This window comes from Sceloporus occidentalis, unplaced genomic scaffold, assembly GCF_023333645.1.
Source record: "Sceloporus occidentalis isolate IW3139 unplaced genomic scaffold, rSceOcc1.0.p SCAF_37, whole genome shotgun sequence".
Classification (NCBI taxonomy): Eukaryota; Metazoa; Chordata; class Lepidosauria; order Squamata; family Phrynosomatidae; genus Sceloporus; species Sceloporus occidentalis.
The window spans coordinates 1,979,644-2,007,289 of NW_028317017.1; the positions used below are offsets into that span (position 1 = coordinate 1,979,644).

At 43.0% G+C, this 27,646-nt stretch overlaps 1 protein-coding gene across 1 annotated transcript; it reads right to left on the reverse strand.

The window, feature by feature from the left end:
• Positions 1-707: 707 nt before the first annotated feature.
• LOC149297701 (zinc finger protein 609-like) lies at positions 708-26,508 on the reverse strand. The gene is made up of 8 exons (XM_089488298.1): positions 25,777-26,508; positions 11,074-11,299; positions 8,908-8,995; positions 4,991-7,394; positions 3,390-3,759; positions 1,912-2,087; positions 1,370-1,598; positions 708-781 (listed from the first exon to the last, which is right to left on the reverse strand). Exons 1-8 carry the CDS (start codon positions 26,506-26,508, stop codon positions 708-710), a joined length of 4,299 nt encoding a protein of 1,432 aa, XP_089344424.1.
• Between the last annotated feature and the right edge of the window lie 1,138 nt (positions 26,509-27,646).

Sequence of the window (27,646 nt, forward strand, 5' to 3'; positions counted from 1 at the left end):
AGAAGTCTGTTGCCAAAAAATGTCCCCCAAGACCCAGAGGGTTTATTAAAGAACAAGTGTATAGTTTCATCGCCAACACTTTGCGAAAATAAAATCCCTACTTCTGCGAAAGGCAATGCTGAATAAATACAGCCCCAAAACGTTGTCTCCAAATGGTTGCAAAGTAGACAGCTTGTGAAAGGGCAATGGTTGGGTTTTCTGTGTCTGGGAGTTGAGTTGAAACCTGGAGGGCTTAGCTGAAAGCTGTGGCCATAGAAAATGCTCAACACCATTCAAATGATGCACAGACTCATTCCCGGGTGTGTCTTGTGATCCCGTCACAGGACGCAGATTATACAGGGACCTCCAATGAAATCATTTCCTATGAGAGAGAGGATGGAACACAACATTATGGCATCAGGGGGATTCTGGGTAAACAGGAACAGCAGTTACATGTAAATTTGATGAGGGAATGCAGGGACTGCTGGTGGCATGCAGGAGGACAAGAGGCGGTGTGAAGAAAGATGAAGGTACAAAAAGTATATACAGGAAAAATCAGTGCAGTGAGGGGTCAAGAAAACTCAGGGCACAGGAGTAGATGGAGGCTATAGAATGGCTGTGCAGGAAAGTCGAAACCATGTGGCTGGGGGTGCAAACCGGCAGGACAGTAAAGGCAACCGAGAAGTAAGAACCAAAAGGATGGTCGTACATGGTGGAACTTACCGCTCTCACCTCCTGGGGGGCGGGTATAGTGAAGGTGCTGACCCTTGCTGACTGGCCACAATGGCCGTGGAGGACAAACCTAGAAGATGAAAAGAAAAAAAAAGCACATTCATCTCAAGGAAGCAAGGCACATTATTCACGTTCAATATTTTAGCCGTTTTCTTTTTTAAAACTGTCCGCGATAAAGGAAGTTTCTTGGCACAAATGAAATAAAACTGGTTTTTGTCAATGTAAGCATACAAAGCTGTAATTTGTGCTGGATGAGAAAATATTTCCTGCCCTTCCCTATTAAACAAATACTAAAAGCGGAACTTGTATTCTAAGTCATTGATTGTTACAGTAAGCACACTGTGTCTTAAACTGCAGACCAGAAGTGAACAAAAGCACTCCCAGGGAAACGGCAAACTCAAGTCATGAATAATATATCCCTGAAAATGGAAAAGCAAGCATTTGGAGGCTCAAATTACTCATTGGTCAGTATTACATGCATTTAAGATATTGCTTTTAAGAATATGTATAAAGTGTAAATCAAATTTAAAATCACTTTAGTTTTTTCCTCTTTAAATACAGTGCTAATAACATTTAAAAGGAACATTCCTGCCATCATGTGCACTTTAACGTATATGGTAGCTGCGTAAGAGGAGGACGTGGAATAGCTGTACTCTACCGGTGGCATAGGGCAATTGGTACTGTCCAGGGAGCAGGGAGTAGCCAAGGTGATGATGATGGTGGTGTGTGGACATTAAGCGTTGTGAAGGAGAAGTGCGAGGTCTTTCGGAACTCCTGTCCCCTCCTCTGTCAGGGGCTCCCATGCTGCTGCAACCTCCACCTGCCGAGGACCCTCCGGGCATACTGCATCCCCCTCGATCACGCTCTTGCGGAGATTTATCTGCAATCTGCACAAAGGCAAGGAAGTCATATGTCATGTTTACCTTTATATGAACACAATCATGAAAAACTACTTTGCTTGCCTTTTTATATTGTACACCTGCCTGCTAAGTAATTGGGTGGCAACATCTGATTCCTCTCTTCTAAAAATATTGCAGTGGCGTTGCATTTTATCTTTTTTTTAATTTTTACCTTATGTAAATTAATCTACAGAACAATAATGTATTTCAACTACGCATTTTTGAATTCTTTATCATTTTCACAGAACTTTTCCTGATTTCCATGGTTATTACCCCTCCCCTCCATGCTCAGACAACTCACTGTGGGTGACTTGCTCTTGTAATGGCTCGCATGTTGCTGTAAGATATCCAGAGCTTTGGATTCAGAGGTGGGTTTGCAGCCGACACTCGGACTGGCTCGGGACTTCTCAGACTCCTCACTGCCGGAGACCTTGTTACCATATGGGGAGAAAGAGTAGCTGGAGGGGAGATAAGAACCTGGATGGAAAAAGAGGAGGGGTTAAAACACATTATCATCGTTACAAAAGGAGTTTCCATACCACACGCAAATTTAAACATACTAAGGCTGTTTTGCCTTGCATTATTTAACCCCTTAACTACCAATGACGGCCCAGGCACGTCAGACACAAACGGTCAGGTAACGACCAATGACGTGCCTGGCACGTCATTTCATTAAACAAGCTTATAAAGTGATCTACGATCATTTTCTTTGCTTAAACGGTGTTGCTGTAATTCCTCGATGTCGAGGCATTCAGCAACACAGATCGGCATCAGGGGCCATGTCTGGCCCCTCCCTGTGGGCGACAACATCCGCCATACACTGTATGGCGGCGGAAGGCCGTTTTAAGAGTTTTGGAGGCTATCAACAACCGCTGAAATGCATCGAGAAAGCTAAAAAAAGTGGTAACATTTAAAAATTATGCAGTGATGTCACCATCAGAGGAACCATCCAGACTGACCAAAATGGGGGGAAAAAAGCGCACTTCTCAAATGTGGCCTTTCACTGTACTTGGGGGATGTTGCTGAACACATATTGGGGTGTTTGATAGTGACGTATACCTGGAGCTATAAATTTATACCTGAAGCACAATTTGTGTGAAATACAAAAAAAAAATTACTACCACAAACTTTGGCAAAGGCTGGTGGTAGAATTTCATGCATGGAAAGGGCTAAAATACCAGCAATTGAAATAACTTGGGGTGTCGAGTTATAAAATTATATGGTTTCAAAGATGGCCCTATTAGTACATGGGGGCAGTAGGACCAGATGTCAAAGCTCCAAGCACACTTCCTAAATGTGGTGTTTTACCTCCCAAACCCGACAAACCCATGTATCACTGTACTTGGGAGATGTTGCTGAACACATATTGGGGTTTTGTTTTAAAGTGACATATACCAGGAGCTGTAAATCCATACCTGAAGCACCATTTTTGTGATTAAATAAATAAAAAATAAATTACTACCACAAAGTTTGACAAAGGGAATGAGTGCATGAAAAGGGTTAAATACCAGCATTTAAAATACCTTGAGGTGCCTAGTTTTCAAAAATATATGGTTTGATGGGGTAAATTGCATTGGCCGGCTTTAAAGATACCCAAAATAGCACATGGGGCAGAATGACCAGATTATTTTTTTATCCCCACCCTCACAAACATTGCCTGATCACTAACAATCAAGCAACTTAATATGGGACAGATAACATAACAGGGCATGATAAACACAAGGTGTTTTTAATCTCTAAACTATGAGCTTGTTTACTGTTCTGCGTAGTTTTGTTTACCTGAGTAGTTCTGCATCATGACGGCAGGCATTCCTCTGTAACTCGGGTGATTTGGGTCATAGGCCTGACTGTACGTGTAACCGTGGAGATAAGGGATGTAGGACTGGTGCTGAGTGAGGGGTGAGGAGACTGGCACATGGGTACTGGTGCGTGGATCCTTGGGCAGCACTCTCAGGTCCTCTGTTTGTTGTGGTCCCTTGACATCCCCACTCCCGGTCTCTTTGCCATCATCCTTTGAAGACGCTTCCTTAATTCGGTTACGCTCCTCCTTGGCTTTTCTCTCCCGCTCCTCTTTCCATCTCTCATCATCAGCTTTCAAGGCATCGGAGTACTTGGGATAAACATACGTCCACATGCGAGATTCTGCTTCCTGCTGCATATTTCAGGACGAACAACACAATATTAACCACAGATACTCCAAAAGTCTCAGCACCCAGGGCAGGAGACAGAAGTGTTTAACAGGAACGTCCCAACATATATTACATGGCATGTTACTAGCACAATTTGTATTCTTACATGATATACACTCCTGCACATTCAATTATAGTTACTCTTAATTTCCTCTTTGTATATCTGCAGCACACAACCATTAACATACATTGTTTTTCTGCACCTTTTTGTCATGTTCTGCTAAAGGTCTGTTATTGACCCTAGGCTTTCCAAAATGCGTTTTATTTTTTAATCTGAGTTTTAAAGCCTTATTAGGTTTGTCTTTAATTAGGGCAAGCCTTTTCCTGAACAATTCAAGAAAGAAGGATATCGGCAATCATGCAACATGATAGACATTTAATACATTTCCTTTCCAAGACTTTACTTCCTCTTGTCCTAACGTTTCTCCTCATTTGAAATATATATATACATATATATATATATATATATACATATATACATATATATATATGTTAAAGCCCTTCTGTATCTAAAGGGAAACTACCACCATTTGTATTAGTATCAGATTAAAGTAAGTTTACAAAAGTATCGTGCCATTTTCCTCTTAGAAGGCGTTCTAGTTATCCCATACTGCTCTCAGACAGCCGAATATAAACCTTATACGTTATACCCCTGGTATCTCAGCCTAATCTATTTACTACACTGCTGACTCCTTATACTGCCTTGTCGCAAACAACAGAATGGCTCAGTCTTAGGTCACACAGGGTGACACACTGAGTTCTGAAAGTCTATGGAACAAAGGATTTTATTTGACAAATGTGGTGTTTGAGTCATCCAAAATATCAAGACTGACAATAGTGGCAGCCTCGAAGTCTGCGGGAAGTTTATTGGGACAAACTATGTTAAAACGAAGCGTTCTTCAATGTTAAACTGCATTGGTTTATATACCACTGTATTTAATGCACAAAGAAAATATTACACAAAATGTTACATAATACAAGGTGAGGTAATTCAACTGCAAACCTATGTTTAGTAAATACACTCTCTGTAACCCCCACCCTCAAATGAAATCACCCACAATAAATCAAAACGGTTACAGAACCTTCCATGGTGGTTTCCGACCGGATCAAATGGACAAGATTTGAAAACCACTTCTCTACGTTACAATCTCACAACATTCAAGAGAAATTGTGCTGAACACTAATACTTACTTGTCTGTACCACAGCACAGGATCCAGACCAGCTTGACGATTGCATTCTCCCCCTGGTTTAGCCTCTGATGCTTCCTTCCCTGAATGTCCACCTGCTTCAGAAACTTTTGCTTTCAAGCCTTCTGCTTGCTGCACAGGCATCTTAGAGTCCTCTGGTTTGGGAATAATCACTGACTTGCTCGCATCCGGTCCAGCTCCTAGGTCCTTACCTTTGCTTGGTCCTGTCTTTCCTAAATCAGTTAGACTTGGGGCCTTTGTTAGTGTTGGAGGAACTGATGACTTGTGCTTCCATTCTTCTTTCAGAGATGCCTCCCTTTCCCTCATGGCCATTTCTGCCTTCTTCTCCATATTGCGCTGTTGCTGTTGTTGCTCAAGATTCTGTCTCTGCTTCTGATGCTCCTCAAACTGCTGTCTGTATGCTGGGTTGGTGCTAAGCAAGTGAGCATGATAACCTTGATCGGTGTAACCATATGGAGGCACATAGGCATACTGGTTGTAATAAAGGGACTGCATGTACATATTGGGTCGTTGCTGGATTACAGAAGGCTGTTGGCTTGTGCTACATATCTCTGGCTTTTTCTCCTCAGGTGGCTCAGTTTTCATCTTTACCTCAGTCACTTCCATGTCCTCCTCTTTTTTGACCTTGGGAGGCTGATTTTCAGGTGTGGCCTGGCCAGCAGCATTAATAGCACCAGGACTGGAATGCGCATAGTTGGGAGAATAGTATGTTTCAAAGCTCTGGTAATATGGGGACTCTTTGCTTTGTGGTTGTGGTGGGAAGAGGGATTTCTTGGCACCTTCCTTCACCAGCTGCTCTGTGTCTTTGACTTTAGAGCTGTCCATTTTCCCCTCCCCATCCTCCCCTGCATCAGATATGTCAGAATAGGCTGGACTGTTTGTTTTAGCGGAAGTTCCTTCAGCTCCATTTTGGGTCACAACATGTAGAGGAGTCATTGGCTGCCCTGGGCTAGGATTGTCCATTCGGCTTGAAGTTCCCCCTCCTCCAATGGAAGGGCTGGGAGCATTGTCTGAGAAGCTGTAGATTTTGTCAGCCTCTGCCTTTATACTAGCCAGGCGGCTTTGGTGAGAATCGGAGCCATTGAGGAGTCCATCACCTTTCACAGCTGAATCACCCCCCGATTCCGCATAGGGGCTTTTCCCATCCTCTGAGCGACCAGGTTTGATAGCGGTTGCAGGGCTTTCTTCCTCCCTCGTCTCTTTCTTCTTCTTATCCTTCTTTTTCTTATCTCTGGATGGGGTTAACGACGGGTTAATATTGGACGGCTCCCCCATTACTGTTGGTTTTGGCTGAATGGGCTTAAGCTGGGGACTTGTAGGCATTGCTTGAACCACTGTTGTGGTAAGCCCAGAAGAGGAACCTGGACTTGAGGCAGTAAAGGTGGTGGTCTGGATGGTATACATTTGCTGGGGCACTATGGCCGGGGCAATGGGGCGGGCAGACTTTACACTCTTAGAAGAAGGCAACTTCTCCGATTTACTAGTACCACCACTTTTCTTATCTCTGTCTGTCTGTCTCTTTTCCTGAGACTCAAACCCATCATTACTGGTGTCATCAGCTGCTAGGGTTCCATCTTCTGAGCCATCATTTGAAAGTGCCCCTGGGTCCATGTCTCCTTCTGTACTTAACTTCTTTTTGCACACCACCTTTCCACCAAACTTGGCAGAGAGGGTGGGACTATGTGGCTCAACCAAACGGGCTTTCGGGGTAGCAGACCGGGCCGGAGAAAGGGAACCCTTTTGGGACACAAAGGCCCCATTGCAGCCTCCCATATCTAGGTGAAGACTGGGCTCCTCTCCACACTCACTGTCACCATCTGCCTCTGGTTTACTGTCATCGTCTGTGTGTGCATGAGCCTGATGATACTTCAGGCCATTTATGTGCTTGTATTTCTTGTTGCAATTTGGGTGAGGACAGTCTATTAGGATTGGAGAAGAGCAGTTCCTGTCTAGTGTGGTGGGTTCCACTTTGACAGTACTCAGTGGAACAGTTAAGGGAAGCGACACAGACCCTGGTGCTGAAGAAGAGCCCATTGAATTCGTACGAGCACGTTTGCTCCCTTTGGAATCTTCTGAGCTGGAGGTCAGTTCAAGGTCAGAAGGGGGTTTGCTCTTACGCTTGCTAGCTGAAGAAGGGCTAGCTTTGATGTCTTCAGCAGTGCCACATGGAGGAGGACGGTGCTCGCCTGAATTCTGGCTGCCGCGCCTCCCTTTGTTGTTGGCTCCAGCCCGGGTCTTGCTGCTGCTACTACTGCTGCTACTAGCACCTTTGCTGTCGGGGGCTGGAGTGGTGTCTGCAATGGGAGCATTGCTACTGGGTCGCATGCGTTTCCCCCTCCCCCGTCCGTTCCGCATCTCCAAGTCACTGGTGGGAGAGTCGCAGAATCTGGAGGGGGAAAGGGGACAAGAGGAGAGCATCAACATTAAGAAAATAAATTAGCTTTCCAGTGTCAGTACCATCAACAGAGAGAGAGGGGGGGCGAGAGAGAGGGGGAGGGCGAGAGAGAGGGGGGGCGAGAGAGAGGGGGGCGAGAGAGAGGGGGGCGAGAGAGAGGGGGGCGAGAGAGAGGGGGGCGAGAGAGAGGGGGGCGAGAGAGAGGGGGGCGAGAGAGGGGGGGCGAGAGAGAGGGGGGGGGCGAGAGAGAGGGGGGGCGAGAGAGAGGGGGAGCGAGAGAGGGGGAGAGCGAGAGAGGGGGAGAGCGAGAGAGGGGGAGAGCGAGGGGGGAGCGAGGGCAAGAGGGAGAGAGGGGGCAAGAGGGAGAGAGGGGGCAAGAGGGAGAGAGGGGGCAAGAGGGAGAGAGGGGGGCAAGAGGGAGAGAGGGGGCGAGGGCAAGAGGGAGAGAGGGGGCGAGGGCAAGAGGGAGAGAGGGGGCGAGGGCAAGAGGGGGCCACACAAAATGCCAGCATAGTCTATTTATTGGCTTTAGGCATTTTGCACATTCCTTTTAACCCCTTCATTCGCTGCGATAGAGATCACAGTGTGATCGGTGCAGGGGGATCGCGGGGAGGGGAGTGAGAAACCATGTCTCTCACTCCCCCTCCCATCCTGAAAGAGAAAAGCTGAAAAAAAAAAAGTTAGTTCATTAAAAAATAATATTAAATAAATCATTAAAATAATAATATAAATACTAAAAAAAATTATAATGTGAGCTGTGATGTCATTGTGACATCACTGGCATGTTCAGGAGGTCCCTAAGAGGACCTCTAACCATTTCTGTGTTAAAAAAATATATAAAAAATACAAAAAAATGTAATAAATAAATAATAAATATATATATATATATAAAAAATAAAAATATAAAACAAAAACCTTACTTCCCATTGCCCTAGCATAACATCTAGCCAGTATAACCCTCCTGCCCCCGTTCACAACCCCCAAACCCGTTAAGCCATAGGCATAAAAATTATACAAAATTGTACACCTTATAGTATGCTCCCTGGTGCTGGGAAAGTCTGGAAAATCTATATAAATTAGGTATTTCTGAAATCAGGACACCTGAATTGATAAACTTGGAGGGGATTTTCCATCACTTTACCTAATTTTGTGAGGATTCAGAGGGAAAATGTAAAAAAAAAATTAGTTTTTTTTTTCTAATCTTCGCTAGTTTTTACTAAATTTCTCATTCTAAATTTTCAGCTAATCATCCAACTATGGTATCAAACGAAAGCTCAATCTCTCCTTGAAAAAACAATATATAGTTTACATGGGTACACTATTCACAGGAAAGGAGAATAATCGCTAAACCGACATACCCCAAAAATGGCAAAATTGCTCCGGGCTTTGAGGTACCAAAAACCCCTGGGATTGAAGGGGTTAAATCATGATTTAAACTGGACTTATTTTGTTATTAATGTTTGAGGGATTTTTGTTTGGTAGGTGAATATTTCAAAACACTCACCGGGGTGGTGCCCAGTCATGTCGGGTGCAGTCCAACAGCGTGCCAACATAGGTCTTATTTCTCCAAGTCACATTCACAACCAGCATTCCTGGAAATGAGAATGTGTGTTAGACCAATACAGGAAGACTACAGACAAATCAGCAGCGCGGATTAAGCCAAAGATTGTCAACAGACGGAGGTCTCCCTCCCGGGACTGGCCCAGGACAAATCTGCAGCTTGGTCATGGTGGTGGTTTAGCAAAAGGGAGACAGAACAGCATGTCAGAGAGGTGTCTCTTGGAAACATGGTGCAAGACATGTGGAGGTGTTTAGAGTGACTGCATTTCCTCAACATTATGAACAATTGTGGAAACATGACATCCTGAGTATACAAAAAAAGCAATTCTTTTTTCTTGATTTATTACACCACTCACGCGGTCCTGTACAATTAGATCATCAACAATGCGGTATATAATCAAAACCTCTACCAAATTAGTAACAATGGTGGCCCTCCTGTTTAATTCTGTTTATATAAAACAGAGAAGAAATCTATACATAAGCAAAATATCAATACAACAGGACAGAAGAGACTTTTAACATGGTTTAATGGATTGTCAGGGAGGTGGATCAATCTTTGAGACTCATATCAGTGAATAATTCTCTGCAGATGAATATGGGGATGCCCGTAACTTTCCCTTCCTATGACAATTTAGGCATTAGCAGACCAATCTCTCTTTAAACTACCTATTGATCACTATCTTCTATATACATTCCCTTAAAGGGCAAGTGAAGCAGGAACAAACTTATACTTTAAAGTTTATAGGAATTTTTATTTTTGCATCTTCCACACGCCTCATATAGCATGCTGGGTGCATCCATATTGAACATATCGGTTGCTCCTGATGGAAGATGCATATCCCCGTCTAGGTGCGCATGCGCTGTGGCCAATTTTGTTACAGGCAGTGGTGGTCGCTTTGTTTATTGGCGGCGGTCATTTTGCACGTGAGTTTTAAATCAACATTTAAACTGTTCTTATTACTATTATCTTTTATTTATTAGTGTTCACGGGATTTAAAGAAACCTTTTTTCACTAGTTGTCCTTTAATGATGCACTAGTACTTCCCCAGCCTCACATTGTCTTATTAATGGTTCATTTTGTCCATATAAAAATATTAAAATAAATGTGATGGTGCCATTCTTAGTGACTGCCAGCAGGTGGCAGTGTGTCCCATCAGTTACAGACAAGGCCCTTCTGCCATTATAGAAGGTAGAAAGACAAAGGAGAGGTCAGTAAAAGTGCACATTACATCACTCACAGCTTTAATACCCTGCAAGGTCAAAGTTCACACTATTCCCAGTTATGGCCTATACATCACTAAGTGGTGCATACAACGGATATATACCGGTCTTTCTATTAGGTTTCATATATCAGTCACTTGGTGGAAAAACCATCTTTGCTGATTTTGAGAATTAAATTGGGCATTAGTGACTTGACAATGAACTTGATTAAGGCGCGTGTTGTAGCATGCTTTTTTGTTCATTTTAATGAACATCTGCAGTATTAATTCTACTGAGAGAATACAGATGTTTTAGGAAGCCACTTTCTACCTGCTGTTCCAGCAAGCTTCTGTACACCAGATGGCTAGACAGAGTAACCTGCAGCTCGACGAGACATGGACATAAGTACTAATAGCATTTCTTGCAAGGATGCAGTATCTACAGGGTACGATGAGCATATGGGGTTTGCCTGGTAAAGCAAATTTAAAAATCAACCGTAAGATATTATAGAAGACACTTTCATGCTGCACCGATTGATGTTAAATAATATTTCAGGTGGTAGATGCCAACAGAGATGGGGGCACAGATCCGCCGCAGGGGTGACAAACAAAAACAGAAAAAAAAAAACATAAGGAATGATGTATAACAATGCCGCAGGCAGAGACAGACAGAAAATGAATACTTGTGCCACAATATGTATAAATATGCAACCCATTTATTGTACTGAACATATGCACAATGCACCTTTCCACTCATGAGCAATAATGTTGATTGGCATCCAGCCATACCACTTATATGTACCAAGCTGCATAATTCTCCAAACACACCGCAAGGCCATCACGCAAGCCTCAGTGACACCGTTTCTTGGTATTCTATGTTATCAGGGCTTCCACGCAGTCTAACTTCTTACCATCCTCTGTCTCTTGCCACACGATGCCCTCTAGATTAACGCTGGTTCCGGGTTCACAAGGCCCCAGGCATTCGGGTTCAGTGGCAAGTGCCACGTCACTGGTGTTGATGCCTACAGAGCGCGTGCGCACCATGATCTGCTCACACGGTGAGGAAATGTCACTGCTCACCACTGGAACCAACAAATGGAGAGGCAAGCCTGAAGAAGCACACACTGGGGACTCCATCTAAAGGGAGAAAACACAAAAGGAAGATGTTAGTAAGGGAGGAGAAAGTGAACAAATTACTTTTTTATTCACTTGTACCTTCATATTTTTAGTTTCACAATAAAATTATCAGCACTTTAACCCCATATCATGTGTGTTATGGCACTGAAGAAAGATCACTTTTGTTGCGTAAGTCTGTAAATAGCGATTTATAACAGTTGTGGAAAAAATAGTACATACGCTGGTCCTTACTCTCATTCTGCTGTACGAGGCTCAACCCAAAATTCCACCTCTTTTTAAAGCTATTAAATCATTTGTAATAACTTTAACTCCTATTAACTCTCACTTCCTCAGACCCTAGCAAGTTACATTCTTTTCATGACGTGTCACCCAGAAGGAAGCATCTGCCAAACTCAGGTTCGGAGACAAGACCCCATTCTATCATTGTGCCAAATCACTGCGTAATGGCAATGACTTCATCTACGAGTTTGAATAAACGCTGCTAGGCAAATACGCCAGGGCACAGGAATGAGTTTAATGCTATTGTGGATGCAGTGCTTGTTGGCTGCTTGCTTAATGATTAGGTCATAAAATCGCAATCTCTTTTTTTCTATTGCTGAACAAATAGACTTCCTGTCCAGAAATAAGTATGTACTAGGAGTGTCTTAATTCTCATACGCAGCCGACTAGCACGTATAAAACGCTCCCTCGCATCATAAGTGATGAAAAGCCACCAATACAGAAGACGGAAATACACGTACCAACTCAAACCTCCCTGACGCACTTTGCTTGCTTTAGCTCCATAGATTTTTGGCTTATATAGGTTTGACCACCACAGGCATCTCAACCTATATGAACGCGTCATTTCACTCAGTGCACCCTTATCGTGGAAAGTGGTTATGGTTATTGTCTTGCGGTTTTTATGACTGGACAGGGAGCTATATCAATATGTGTTTAAACATCTGCTCATTCACAACTGCGCTGCACCGCGGCCTGAAGCACAATCTCGTATTTTAACAGTGCCGCCATGTTTCACAGGAAGCTGCAGGCCGGCATAATTTGCATATTGCCAACTCTCACTGCATTTATGTGAAAATTTCACTCAATAAGACTTCCCACCACAGCTTGTCACTCGCTGCTTCATGGTGTTTTCACAATGCAACCTATTCTACTTGTTGCCTTTCCACTGGAATGGCTTCTTAGCTACAACATGCCATGAACACCACTTCTTGATGACCACTCATGGTCTAGTTCGGTGCCAGGTGTCGAGCAAGCACTTTTCAGGATATCCTCGTGTCATCAAGATTCCACAGAAATCTGTGTTCTAGCTATCTCACAAGATATTGATAACCCAGCTGAAAGTATTCGAGTTTGGTTTGCACATTTCATGTCAAAATATTTAATCTTTATGGCTGGCTTTGGCTTGGAAAAGATGCCCAATTAAAGAACAAATTTGTGAGCCCATAAATACATCTGTCAAATAGCTCAGAAGCACTCTGCATGAGTGGTCAGTATATAAAATATACATAAACCTAAAATGTTTACACCTAACATTGCACTATTTGGTTCACGTGCAATTTCCATTTAAATGAGAGAGGTGGGGGAGGAGTGCGTTTAATTGTTGTGGGGATTATATTGAGCTTGAGCACAATGGGAACTTAATTACCTCAGCTCCGCTAATTAGTGAGCAGTTGCAATGGTAATTTGCATAGCACAGAATTATTAAAAGCATTCCTCTTCCAAGTAATAGCTGTGAGCAAACCAGTACGGTTTAAATTATAAGGTTTAAGTGAGTGCCAGCAGAAGCAATTGGTGACACGACCCCTGGAACATTTAAAATAACCTGCGGTAACCGGAGACCAAGCAAAGAATGTTTAACCTTCAAGCCACGAGACAGCAGCCCCAGCAGATGTTTGACAAAGTGTACCCTTCACGGCAAAGCGGCACAAAGCCAGCCTGGGCACAAGTTCCGATCACAGACCAGAAGCACGGAAAATGATCCTTCCCATGAGGCACTATGGGCTGTGTCAGCAGGTCCACGGACCACCAGGACCTCCCGTGCCCTTACACTGCATTGGGCTAGAAGCCATTATCCTCCTCCAGTTTACCCATTGAATCCCACTGTTGTGCTAAACCTTTACCACTCTGGGTTGCAAATGTAGAATATCCCCCTATGGAAGGCATTACTAAACACAAAGCCTCATTTCTTAAAGCTACCGACCTGAGCAAAGGGCTTCCAAAAGGAAAAGCAGTAGGAAAAAACCCAATGCAGTAGTGATCTTTTCCGAGGCCCTACAATTAATCGCTCCTTATTTTCATATTTAACTATTATGAAGGAGAGAAGCTTACTGTGGTAGTTTTTATTTTCCACTGCAATGCACATTAATACAGTGACCTGTTCCAGTGCAAACGACACACACTTTTTGAAGAGACATTTTGCAATATAAATGGACAATGAGGCGGTTCTACCAAAGCCACAAAGTTTACAGTGGATATAAAAAGTATTCACACCCCTGTTAAAATGCCAGGTTCTTGTGATGTTAAAGAATGAGACAAAGATAAATCATGTCAGAATTTTTCCACCTTTAATGTCACTTATAACGTAAGCAACTCAGTAGCAAAACAAACTACAATATTTGGGAGGGGGGACCCTCACAATTACACTTATGCAGATTATTGTGTGTGTCCCCTTAAAGATTTCAGTTTGTTTTGCTATTGAGTTGTTCACGTTCTAGGTCACATTAAAGGTGGAAAAAGTTCTGACATGATTTATCTTTGTCTCATTCTTTAACATCATAAGAACCTGGCATTTTAACAGGGGTGTGTAGACTTTTTATACCCACTGTATATTATTCAGCGACAACAGAATTATACCAGTTATGTTACTTTGGAGCAAATTTGTTTTAAGGCTGATTGCAAGACAAGGGCAAGGCCACCATTGGGAATGCGGGCCCCTTTGCTTGGCTGCAGCGGCGCGGTGATCGGGTGCCACGAGAAGCCCAACATGCATTACATGACAATGACACCTTAAAAAGAAGGGAGAGGGGCAATACGGTCAAAAAACATTAAATATATGGAAATAAGAACTCGATTGGAAAAAAACTGCCTCCTACATTCTTTGGCGGTCTCCTTGAGCCAAACCAAATCTGTCGGCCTCCTGGGTAAGAGACTCGGCGCTGTAATAACTAAGCTTACACAGAACAGCGGCCATGTAAATATTTTCTTCTAAATGCCATACTTTGATGATTCAGACGACGGTGTGACTTCTACTCTCCTTGAAGTCGGAGAGTACGGTACAGAAAGGGTCTTATCTGCTAAAGTACAGCAACCAAAAAAATTTAGCTTGAATGATTACTGTCCCTTTAATAAAGGCAGCGATGAGACAGACAGCTCTAGGTGAATCTTTGTAATAATATATAATCGCAAAGTCTTATAATCTTATAACACGATGCTTTAGACATTACATGTGCTCAGTAGTTTCCCTAGTTAATGACCACACGACAACGCTTACAGATTTTATTGACCCCCAACCCCACCGTCAATTATCACGCAGACACAGCACAGGCTGTACAAAAAACAAACGAAACTAAAGAAAACGCGGGGGGGGGGGGGGCATCTTAAAGTACAAATATGGGGGGACTCTGCGGACCATACGGGGAAAGATTTTATCAAGACCAATGGTAAGTGCTAGAAATATTCACAAAGAAGCGAAAGCCTTTTAAAAGATCTTAGGTTTCGGATATTTCCATACAGCTGCGGTGCGTAGTAATGTGATTATCTCTCTATCCATGCATGGACTGCCATGCTGTAGGAATGTAGCCATACAAGAATAGTAACTATTGCATAAGAAGCCAATAAAGTCTGCAAATATATCCATTCAAGAAAACCACCAAGTATCGCCTAGTTTGCTTTGCTTGCATAGAAATGAAAAGTTATTCATACTAGGCAATTTCATCTACTATCTCTATATGTGCCATAACGGGCATAATGATAACGACTACCAATACAGCCAGGCCAGTGTGTTGGCACCCAGAATCCTTGCGCAGGTATCAGAGAACGCACCGCGCTCAGGGACAGACCGGACGGCCCTGGGAACATGCATGAAACTCGCTAATAGCCCGGCTGCAAAAACTTCAGCTAATCTTCTTCTACAGCCGTTTCTTTAGTACAATGTATATTCAAATGTAATATTTAGTTAATTTGCCACATGTTTGTAGACGACAGATCTACTTTAAAGGGAAGCTCCATTTTTTACAATGGATTATACATTTTCATAAATACAGCAATATTCTATTTTTAAAGGAGCAAACAAAACAGATCTAGTTCTAGCATAATATGTTTTCTGGCTGCTGCATTTTAGCCATTTGTATAAGTCCTTATCACACTGCCTGTAGTAAACAATAGAATGACTCGCCCCCAATCACCCAGCTGGACTCTCTGACTAATGAAAGTCTATGGAGGGACATTGTCAAAGAATCAGCTCAGTGTGGTGATTGCCATTGTTAGTCATGCTATATTTTAGGTGAATTTCCAAGTCTGCTGCAGCAATGAAATAAAATTACTTTATTTGGTCAATGCTAACCTACATCATTGTATTCTATGTTAGGAGATTATTTTCCATGGGACTTCCCCCAATTAAGATGGAAAAGGAACGAGTGGGGGGGGGGGGGGGGGGGGGGAAAGACCTTTAAAAGTGAGCTTTCACCTCCAACGCTTTCTAAAGCCACTCCTAAAATTGCCGATGTTTATCCCAAGGTGCCAAGATCTATAGTAAAACTAGCATATCAATTAGTATAGGTTCTGAAGTCGTATCCCTTCTCCCCCACCCTTACTATATACTAATTTTTATCTGTAAAAAATGTAACATTCGGCGAAACGGACAAACCAACATCTGCACATGTAAAAAGTTATTAGAATCAATTTATAGTAACAGAAAAACAATAGAATTTTACTTTATCCTTAATAGAGAAGCAAACCTAGGATCATGTAAAAGAAAGCAATCGACTTAAGGTTAATCCAATCACACCTTGAGTTGTATTGCCACCCAAAGCAATCATTAACCCCTTAAGGACAATGGGCGGTCCCTAAACCCATTGAAAACAAAGCATTTTGAGCCCGTATATGTACGGGCTTTGTCTTTAAGGGGTTAACAAGGATAACAAACGCAGGGTGTATATATGCCTTATGTACCATGGAAAGAGTGCATAGATGTTACATATATTTGATTGCACACGTCATCTATGTTATACAAACATGCATGGGAAAAAGCAGAGACAGACAGACACACAAACACACACAAACACACACCATTGTTTCTTCGTATCAAATAATTTTACTGCGATAGCAGGCTGAGAGGAGCCGCTGGTGTCAGGAGAACAGGGAGAGGAAAGGGCAGAAGGTCCTTAGCAACACCTTCAATTAGACAGAGCTTTAAAGTAAAACTACAGAGAGCAGAACAAGGAGAGTGACACTCCTACCACACCTGAAGAAACAAAGGAGGAGAACCGCATAAACAACCAAACACAGTGCGATTTCCCTTCAACCGGCCAGGCCGTAAAAGGTTTTAAACCATAGTTTTGAAACAAGAACTGGTTCATTTTGAAATCGGTACATTCGGAAGTCTACAGATCCACATAAGGATACAAGCCACCAACTGAGGTCACCGGCATATCATCAGTAGCCAGCAGCATATTTTATTTAAGACTAGCCCGCAATATTTCAGATGTAAATGAGCAAAGCTAGGTTTTTATTCTTACTATAGAGGAATTCCAGCAAGACACAAAGGTTAATTCTAAGTCACAAGAACCTGTTTAGTGAGCAAACCCCCGTTCTGTTTGTCTTGCACCAATCTGCGCTCCCCACAAGCTATTTAAGCAGGCATTAATCCTGACGTGGACAGAAAGCAGATAATCATCATGTTGGTAACTTTAAGCAGCAGTCATTCCAAAGGCTCTTAAATGCAAGAGAAACGTCTACTGGCAGCCCTATCAACAAGAATATAAATGCAGCCAAAAAAGAGATGTTAAGAACAAATCAACTTACAGTTGTCGCTGATAAAACACACAATGCCCATGACGGTTCATCCAACAAAAGGCACACCGTGTGCTGCGGATAACAGGATCAGACATGTAGTCTACAAACCTTTGAGCATCCAACTCACTGCATTTTGGCTGTCGAACCTTTGATTAGAAGGCCAAACGTGCAAATCCACAACAGCAGCAGACAACGCGAGAATAAAGGCAGGGGACCATGTAAGAGCTGTGTCACAAGATCATAGTTAAGCCTTGTTGAGCAGGTAAAATTTTAACGGTAGCAACAAGGTAAATAAACAAATGCACTGTCTGTGCCTCGGGGACGCTCGTTACAGGCACACAGCCCAGGGGAATTAGGGCGACTGCGTGAGTGAAAGGGAATGCCCAGGCTGGCGGCAGCGCTAACTATTCTTCTAGACAGACAAAAGGTGACAATTTGGGTCCTATGGAGAGGTCACCGTCACTGGATCTTTCCTATCCCCAACTGCAAAGCCATTTTTTCTAACTGATATATCGTGTTCTCTCATTCAAGCCTGTTTATAGTGCTCATATTTGAACACTATGTTTGGGATAGTAGAAGAAATAGACATGCTGATGAACTCTAAGTACAGTAACACACAGGAGATGAACAACCACACTAGCAGGGTAATGAGGGGAGGGGGGGGGGTCAAACATGGTTCCAGAAAAGCCCTGTGTATTTAAAATCATTTATCAATAAAGAGCGCTCATTCCTATATCAGGGCAGGTGGAATTTAAAAGTAGAAACCACTTTACTAGAACTATCGAAAGTGATTTTGATTCAAAACAGAGACCCAATGGAAGAAAAAAACCATGACTGGAATATGCCAGTGATAAATGAAAACTAATTATTGAAGAACAGTCTAGTCCCCAAAATTATATTTATTTTATTTTTTTAATGTATGTGGGGGGCCATTATGCAAGGACACCAATACTGTTTCTGTAAGCTTTAATTAATAGAGTTGGAAAATGAAACCACTGTCATTTAAGTTCCTGTCTGGCTGCCTCTACTGAAACCAGGAAGCCTGTTTTATGTAAAACACTGAAGTCAATAAAACGGCTACCGATGGCATGTATGCAGGCAGAGCGTTCAGATGGCACACGTCAGCGACTGGTACTGCCAATTACTAGAAAGAGTTCATGCCAGGGTGTGCCCTCCACTTCCAAGAGCAACCGCTGGAGGAGTTAACGCAGAATTTGATGGCAGATAAGAACAATTTGGCCAACTAGTCTGCCCGTTTCAACGAGGTAAAGGAGGCAGAAGATGCCTCCAACAACTAAAACAATTCCTGCAATAAAATGCACTACACCATGCAAAAATGGACTCCAACACGCTTTTAACATGAAATCAGGACATGGACTCTATTAATAACACGGTGGGTATAGGGTTATTTTTCTCAGCTATATGTCTGAAGCATGTAATTGGACATATAACATTGTAAATCAACAGGATATTGGCGAGATGTGCCTTTACTTTCCCGAATTGAGCAAAAGGTAAGCAGCCTACCTGGCGAAGTACGCGTTGTTCCAGGTTATAGTCTGCGCCATTAAATTTTGGGTTCACTTCAGAGTCTGATTAACAGCGCATTACACAAACTTAAGGACTGCCCTAACTACGCTCAGGAGGTTTGTTGGGAATCAGATTTTTCTGTGTATTATACAGGACCAACTCTTGTAGGAGAAGTTAATTGGGGTCTGCTCTTCATAATTTAAAATAAAGTCCGGACGTTACCCCAAAGAGTTGATCTGCCAGTCCAGTTAAAGCATTTCTATTTTCACATTTAACATAAAAGCCACACACTTTTTTTTTTACACTTAAAAGTCATCTAATGGCCAGCCTCACATGTAGGCACCAACACGGACCCCTTTAAGGCTTAAACAACCTGCTCAATTCACCACGCTTGTAATTAAATAACCGCACAGCATGACCTTTATATTGGCACTGCCAGACTTCCAGTAAATGCCCGCATGGCCTTTGACAGCATGTTGCATGCTTGAGCGTTTTTTGGACCATGCATTTTGCGGTCTCTTGCCGGCTCTGAGCACATCTCTTCTCTCTTGGTACTCTGTCTCAGGACGGGGCATGCAGCATGGACTACTGCCAGCTGCCTGCCCTTTCTGCCAACAATAAATTGTTGGATTAAAAAAGCATTAGGACTGCATTCCAGGGAGGATCAGCTCAGATGCTGGATGTATGCCCAGCAGCCTAACACAGAACCTATTAGGGATGGAGAAATATTTCCTAGAGGCAAGAGAGCAGCTAACATTTGTCACAAACAAATACAACACAGATAACTAAGGGGACATATTACACAAGCAGGGAAACGGACGGGTAAAACATACTTCCAGAGCACGGGAACAAGCATTAGTGCTACACCCAGGGACTAGTCAATCACAGTAAGTGCATAATAGCTGAGGAGCAGGAACCAAAGCATGGTCTATTTATATAATTTAGAGACAGAAACAAACTGGTGCTATACGTAGAACCCCAAAATAGTTTTTAGGTGAGCAAGAGAGTCATCCGTTATTCCTGTAGAAGAGTCTCTCCGTGATATATTCCATTAGTCCTCTGTCGGCACTTATGCACACACTATTTGCTATAAAGCAGAAATGGAATGGAGATGGGGGTATTATCAAGGCATTATATGTAGGAGGATATGACAACTTGACAAGTAACTTTCACACAATATAATATACATTATTTGAAATTAAAATATCACACAGGTACTTCTAACTAAAGCCTACATGTACAGTCTGTATAGGTATGGACACAGATTAAGGTTCTTGTGCAGCACATGCACAGCCATTATCACTCAGCTACCCATAAATGCCTTAGTGTAATTTTAAAGTAACTTTGTTCCTCCTAAAAGCAAAAAAGCTCTATTATAACTGCCAGTCTGCAAGATAGAAGCAATCATGATACCCTGCTTCTCTCAGTTTAATCTTCTTAGTTTAGGATTGTAGCAAAATCTTCTGTGAATCAATGTGCCCACACACGACCAAGACACACCAAGTTTGGAGTCTTTGAAGAGAAAAGCCATTTTGTACATTAAAATAACATGAAACGGATCAGAAATACCGTATAACGATTGTAAAATGTTGTAAATGGCTATTGTTGCCATTATGCGATATCTTCATAGGTGTTCAGAGGCCCTTTATCAGCAACCATCACTCCTGTGTTCTAATGCCTCGTTGTATTAGTCAATCCACGTTTTAAGTTTTAAAGGCCACATGATCATTAAAAAACTAAGTTGCAATTTGAAAACAGCTAACTGACCCCAAAATGTAGCAATTGTTAGTGGAATTAATTTGCCACATGTCTGACCCCCTCGCTCTTTTAATACTGAATTCAACAGGTTGAATGTTTATCTTCAGTCATGTGGTTGGCTCAGCCCACGCAAAGGATTAGCGAATAGTTTTATTCGCATTTTATTTATAGAACGCCAGTAGTATAGAACGCACAGCGCTACGTGCGACATCCATAACACTTCAACTCATCAGCAGACACCTAGGTTACTGGATAACAGCGCGGCTGCCGGCTCTGTGCAAACCTTACGTTTACGGTGTAAACCTTACGTTTACACCGAAAGGGAGAAGCTGCAACACAAGGATGGCTGTGTGTCCGCCTGTGAATAGCTGGGATCTTGTACAAAGGGGAAAAACACACTCATCTGGATTTCTGTTTGAAAATGAAATGGTCACCGACAAAAAACCCCCCACGATCTAATACATTAAGACGTGAAATAAAAAAGGGGGGCTGCTAAGCAACAGCCTATTTATCTGCACCTCTACACATAACATTACGCGCCAATTGTACAAAGCATGTTACACTTATACGGTATGTAGCTTTTCTGTACAGCTCCTCCGTACCGTATCGCTGAATGTAACTAGGAAACACCAACGTCACACACAAGGGAGTTATGTCATTTGGTACTCGGCTTCACAGGACTAAACAATCAGCCTGCACACCATCCGCTTACACAACACCAAACGGCCTGGTCGCTAAGAAACCGAGGAGGATCGAACTATAAATGTATGACTGCCAGTGGGCTCTAGTACACAGACTACATGTACCTCCTGGAGATCCGCGCACACGCTGCCTACTGGATGTGATTTGTTTTAACGATTTGCTCTATAATATGTTCTCTCTAGTTATATGCTGTACTGTTTGACCAACCTTTCGTACTGTGGTCATTTACTTTAGTTTAGTACCCTATGAAATCTATTTACTAAAGTGTTTTTGGTCTAATTTCAATATGAGAAGGTGGCTATAAATGTAATGCATATGTTAAAATGTAACACCATACAGCAGCTTTAAAAAAATGTGCACGTCTGATGCAAGATAAAATGTCCCAGCATGCAACTGAAAGCAGTCCAAAGGCTTCAGAACATTTTGGAGCTATATAAGTCAAACAGCAATACCGATGAAAAAGAATCACTTTGAATATAGTGGCGGGGGTTAAAGTGTTTAGATATGGATGCCTTATGGGTGAAGTGTAACAAGCGATTAACCCTTTCATGTTCACATTCCCATTGAGGGTAGTCCAACCCAGTCTGTAACCGCAAGTATTCTGATTGATTTCAAGTTAAACACTGGAATTATCAGAAAGACGCGGTGAACATTTGTTCTGTTTCATTTAAGGGTGAATGCACCATACTGTGTGCACGATGTAACTGGATGTTGGAACTTGTCCCTAGTTTAACAGTGTAACTGAAACACTATGTACAGAAAGAATAAAAAAAAAAAATCCCTTTTATTTTTATGAGTTCTTGTGATCATGTCCGCTAGCCAAAAGGATGCATAAAAACCAAGTCCCTCTGGCTGGTAGGAGTCATGCGGAGTGGGGATACGCCTGGTGTGATCCTTATGTAAGCGACTACGTGTGCAGCAACACCGGCGCTTGTAATCCTGATACGGCCTTGCTCCCACAGGAGATTCTCCCCAGTACTACACCATGGCAGCCGCTCGGCCCTGTCGCGACTGTTACCACCTGAAATAATTCCATGGTACCGATCTGCTTATCTTGGATCCTCTCTTCTGTTACAACAATACCGGTGAACACATAACATTGGGAAACGTGTGGGTATCTGCCAAGTAGCAACGTGTCTACTGTATCTGTAAGCGGGTACATTAAGAATGATAAGCTGTAAGTGTAGAGGCAATTGGGTGTTTGCCTTAAAACAAGATGGCTGGAAGCAGGTATTGCACAGGCTTGGTAACTAATTTAGCAGGATTCATTCAACCTTAACTGGAAATGAACCTCAAGAAAGGAGTTTAGACATTTGTGTTGATGTTAGGAGTCAAATCTGAAGGCCAACCTAGTACTTTTAGAAGCCTGCAAGGTACATCCATAAAGATCTACAAACAGCTAGGAGCCGCAGCTGTCTGGATGCCGGGATTTGTGAAGCTCTGCCTAACTGATGCCAGGTTTCTACAGAAAAAACTATAACTGCTATAAAACCAGAAGACAAGCATCATCAAATGCATCTCTACCCAACACAGTTTACATTGTTTACAAATACCTTGCTCTCATCTTTTCTCCCTCCAAGGTAAAGAATGGATATTACTACAACAGAGTAATTGAATACGGGTTCATACAAGACTGGACCTTCGAGTGCACCAAAAAAAGCCAAAATTTTATAAATACAAATACACATAGAAGATGCAAACTAAAGAGCCGGGACAGGCATATGCATTTCTCATGTAATGCCAAACAATCTAGTGTGTTGATTAAAATATTACATATTCACCATGAGCAATATCAAGCTGATTTACACCAAACACTAAGTGTAAGATATATATATATATGAGAGAGAGAGCGAGAGATATATGGGTATACTTATACTATAGCACTTACACGACGATGGTCCGCGTCGGCGCCGTTGAACGGTGACTGTTACCAAGCAGTTGGAATTTGAAATTCCTGCCTGACAGTTGACTGGAATCTGCCGCATAGTCCTAGCAACCTGCGGGTTTCATCCCCCATGAACAGAGGCGATTGAGTTTGTGCTACCATCTTCATCAAAGCCAATCAAAAACTACAGTTTTTGGATCTTTTAGTAAAGGCATAAAACATAAACCGCTTCTTTTTCTCCTTTCCTAATGACTAAAAATGAGAAGACTAACAAGGTATCGCTTGCCAACATCTGCAGCATCAATTATTTTAGACTGAAGCATACTTAATTATATAAAACAACCAACATTCTGATGCTATCTGACACCACAGCGATAAATAAGGATGTACAGTACATAATGGAAAAGGTGTGCTTATGAAACTGGCTGTAACGCTTAGATTAGCCGGACGTGCAGTAGGCGCCCTTTAGTCCCTTTTATATTATCTTGGTAATACGGTGTTTGCTGCGGGGGGGGGTTAGAGCCAGGAGCAGTTTCATTTGCCAATTCTCCTTTATGTTCACATTTATTCCTGGTGCGTTGTTAAGGAGAAGGTAGTGTTTGTTTCACTTTATTTTTCCTTTTCAGTTATTATTGCTTTAGTGATGGTAAGTGTGAGGTATGTTTCCCATCGCACACCACCGTGAAGTGTGTTAGTAATAAACGGATAAAATGCTTGATCTCATAAAAACACAGCGCTCTCTCGCACTCTCGGGACACAACTGCACAAACATCTAAAAAGGTCCGCATAAAACAGCACAGGACCCAACGGCTACATAAACTTCACTCGAAAATCCACTAGTCAAAAGCAATGCAGTTCACAGAGACGATTAAGGGGCCAAACGATTACTGACATTGTTCCTGCTTTTTCCTACAAGAAGCTCCTGACTAAGGCAGTTTTGTCTGGAAACACTCGCCTGCTCCCTGAGGGATCTTTAGCAGAACAGAAAACGTCTCACACTTTTATTAGTGCAGCTACGTGACCGTGGCTGACATCTGGCTTTTGCTGCCAACTCTCATCAGTCTCTCTGGCTGGCGTCTATCCCCCTCCCTGCTATTCTCCTTAGCTGCTGACAAGTGCGGTATTCTCCAGCCTCTGGAAATTACCCTGTTACTGCTTCATCCCACCCACCCGTTCTGTGCCCCGGGTGCATTAAAGAGCCGGGGGAGCACAGAGATGGAAGTGGCAAGCAGCCAGAGGTCTGTCAGCAGTTACAAAGTGGGAACGGCAGGCACTCGTGTGAAGCTGGAGAGGATGCTTTGATGCTACATCCTTCTAACGCAGTGTTCAGCCCTCGTGGGAAGAAGCATCCACCCGCTCGCTAAGGCTACGGTCTCATTAGCAACTAGAAATCCACGGCTGGAAAGGTTGCCCAAGTTATAACGGGGTTAAGCTTTCAGTTGCCAAGGCTGTCGGTACACCCTGAACACACATAAGTATGCCTTTTCATCATCCTTTTACGTAACCAGAAATGTCACGCCTTGGAGTAATGGAAAACTCTCCTTATAAAGTTCAAGACTATGCACAGAAATATCTGTGGCATGGCTGTTCCACCAGGAGGTCATTCAATGCAGACATCTCCAACAGGAAGTTTGTGAGCTGCAGCCCGCTCTAAGTCCACCACTTCCGAGGCCAGCCTGTACCACAAAGCGCAACAACATGCCTTTTATCCAACACGTATCAACAAAATGCCACTTTTGACACATGGAGCTCCCCAATGCTCTCATTAAACAGAAGATGCTTTTATTAAACCTACCATCCAGTTAACGGTGGCCATTATATTGCTGCATAAATTGCTACATCTTTAGGAGTTATGTATGGAGCAAATTCCTTTTTGATCTCAATATCCCTAGAGGTATGTTTTATGGCACTTTGCAAGAGCAAATTTGTCCTAACCAGTCTCCCCCTGCATAGGACATGCAAAATCTAACCTAACAGGCAAATCAAGACTGCATGGACTGTAACCTACAGCACGATCAAGAGGCTGTTAGGCCGGCGCTACATTTGCAATCACACCCAAAATTATCATGAAAGCTTTGGTGAAGGAATGACTTAGATACCCACAATGAACACTCTGCCTGTATCCCATTTAGAGCTTCAACATCAGTAATTAAGCATCAGTCCACGAGACTGTACCGGGAGAACCACGGTGCCCCAGCCTGTGGTATGTGCAGCATTTTAACGGGAAACTGCTTCACTATTTACACTTAGCAGCTTTCTGACATCCCTAGTTCACTACAAAAGTGAACATATCGTAAATGCATCGGTAATGTGTGAGACCTCCGAGAAATTTATATTATATATATATATATACACACATACATATATACACACATACATATATACACACACACACGAAGCTCACAGGGGACTGCCCTTCTTAACGCATACCAATACCAGGAACTTGAAATGCTCAATGTTCCCGCAAACTCACACTTTAGTGACTAAACCTCAATGTCTATAATTTTTAACATCTGCACCCTACATTGTTTAAGAAACACTGCATAGATGTGAACGTATCATAATATACAAATCTACACGTTTAGGCACTCACCATCTCTGCTTTCACCTTCTTCAATCCACGACTGTCGGTTTCCGTATCCTCAGGCTCTGTTTTAATGGCTGCTATATTGAGGGTGCTGCCACTGTCAACTGCCATCCCCCCTCCCAACTGATCCACTGAAGCCACTACTGCCTCTTGCAATGCAACACCTCTACTCCCCACTCCTGTGGCAGGCTGAAGAACTCCTGATGGCTCCTTCTCTCCACTACTCACGGCTACCTCACTCTTGTCCTTTTTGGCCTTCCCACTTTCCTTCTTGGTACCAGATGAGGTACGAGAGGCCTTTCCAGATTTTTCCCCTCCCTTAGAAGTCACTGTGGATGAGGGAGCCCCAGAATTACCCCCAACCTCAGAACGTCCTGCTACGTCCTTCTTACTAACTTCCCCTACTGGGAAAAGTCCGGTGGAGGTCTGGCTACTCCTGCCTCCGTCTTTGCTGCTTTTACTCCTCTTCGACTTGGATTTAGACTCTTTGCTTTGGCCACTAGGAACAGGAGTCACAAACTTTATATTGTCAGGTAGAGTGGCCACAGCATTGGGGGCTGGCAGGCCCACCTCCTTAGAGCCGGACATCTCGAGCTTCTGCTGGTCCTTCTCTAGATCGGCATCCAAATCAATAATCAGATTGCCCACTCCGATGTCCCATTCATCACCACTGTCATAGGTCTCCACAGGGTTCGTATCCAGACCTTTCCCTCCTGATGCGCCACTGCTCAAGGACATCTTAAGAATACGCACCCTTCTGCGTCCTTAAATTGTTGCAGGTTGGGATGCCTCGCCAGCCCCTCGCCAGTCTTCTTGTAGTGCAGGATTACTTGAGCACAGAAGATGGAACAAGACAGGATGGAGGATCTATAGAGGTAGGGCACCAGGTGGCTGAGGAGACAGCATAGTTACTGCAGAGGCAAAAAAAATTGTGTGAGCTGGATAAGAATAAGACATTTGCACAAAAGGTACACTCATATGCATTCATCGGGATTAGTATTACTTCACTTACCACATTATTGTCCATGTTACTAAGTGAACTAAGAACTATGGCACGTCTATAATTACCGTATTGCCCCAATTATAGTCCGCACTTTCTGTAAAGGGGTGCAGCCTATACTCTAGGTTTAGCGCAGGGAATGCGCAATTCATATCGCCCGGCACATGCAGTTCCGGGCGCTAGGGAGGTGTTTGTTTTTTCTTTTTCATTTAGCCCCGCAGCACTGTTGGGATTCTGGATCCTCCTCTCTGGCAGCCAGTGGACGTCTGCACGTAGACAACCTCCACTGTAACCGGACCATTCCGCCAGAAGTGCCGGCCAGCAGCGGATGTTGTCTACACGCATCGCGCAGACTTCCACCGGCTGCCCCCACTAGACACCAGGGAGTCTGGAACACAGGTGGCATCGGGATGCATTGGCAAGTCGGGGGGGGGGGGCGGTAGAGTGGCATATCAGGGAAGCAGAGGGGCATAACTATAAGTCAGGTGCATTATGAATTAAGGGGGGACCTTAAAATGGCTTGTGGTTCTCAGAATTTCTGTTTGTATATAACCTATGCTGACTAACTGCATATTAGTTACCAAACATGTTAAAATACATGTATTCCTGTTCATTAGATAAAAAACGATTTTTTCTTTCTATAACCGGGCCAATACTGTATCTTCAGGATGAAAACTTTCTATATTTCTTAGCATTTGTACATAAGACACACATGCAACACAGTGATGCAGCTTTAGTCCTAAACTTAGAATACGTATTATAGTCGAGTGCATATAACTTCTTTACCAATAGTAGCTCATGGTACTTGGTTGGATGTTGTTGCTATTATGGATAGCTGACTAAGGGAAAGCAAATATTATTGGTAACTGACTGTAT

Coding starts and splice junctions, on each gene's coding strand:
- LOC149297701 (XM_089488298.1), bottom strand. CDS start 26,508: ATGTCCTTGAGCAGTGGCGCATCAGGAGGGAAAGGTCTGGATACGAAC. Junction 11,300..25,776: donor AGAAGGTGAAAGCAGAGATG/GTGAGTGCCTAA, acceptor TTCTCCCTTTAG/ATGGAGTCCCCAGTGTGTGC. Junction 8,996..11,073: donor GTGGCAAGAGACAGAGGATG/GTAAGAAGTTAG, acceptor TCTCATTTCCAG/GAATGCTGGTTGTGAATGTG.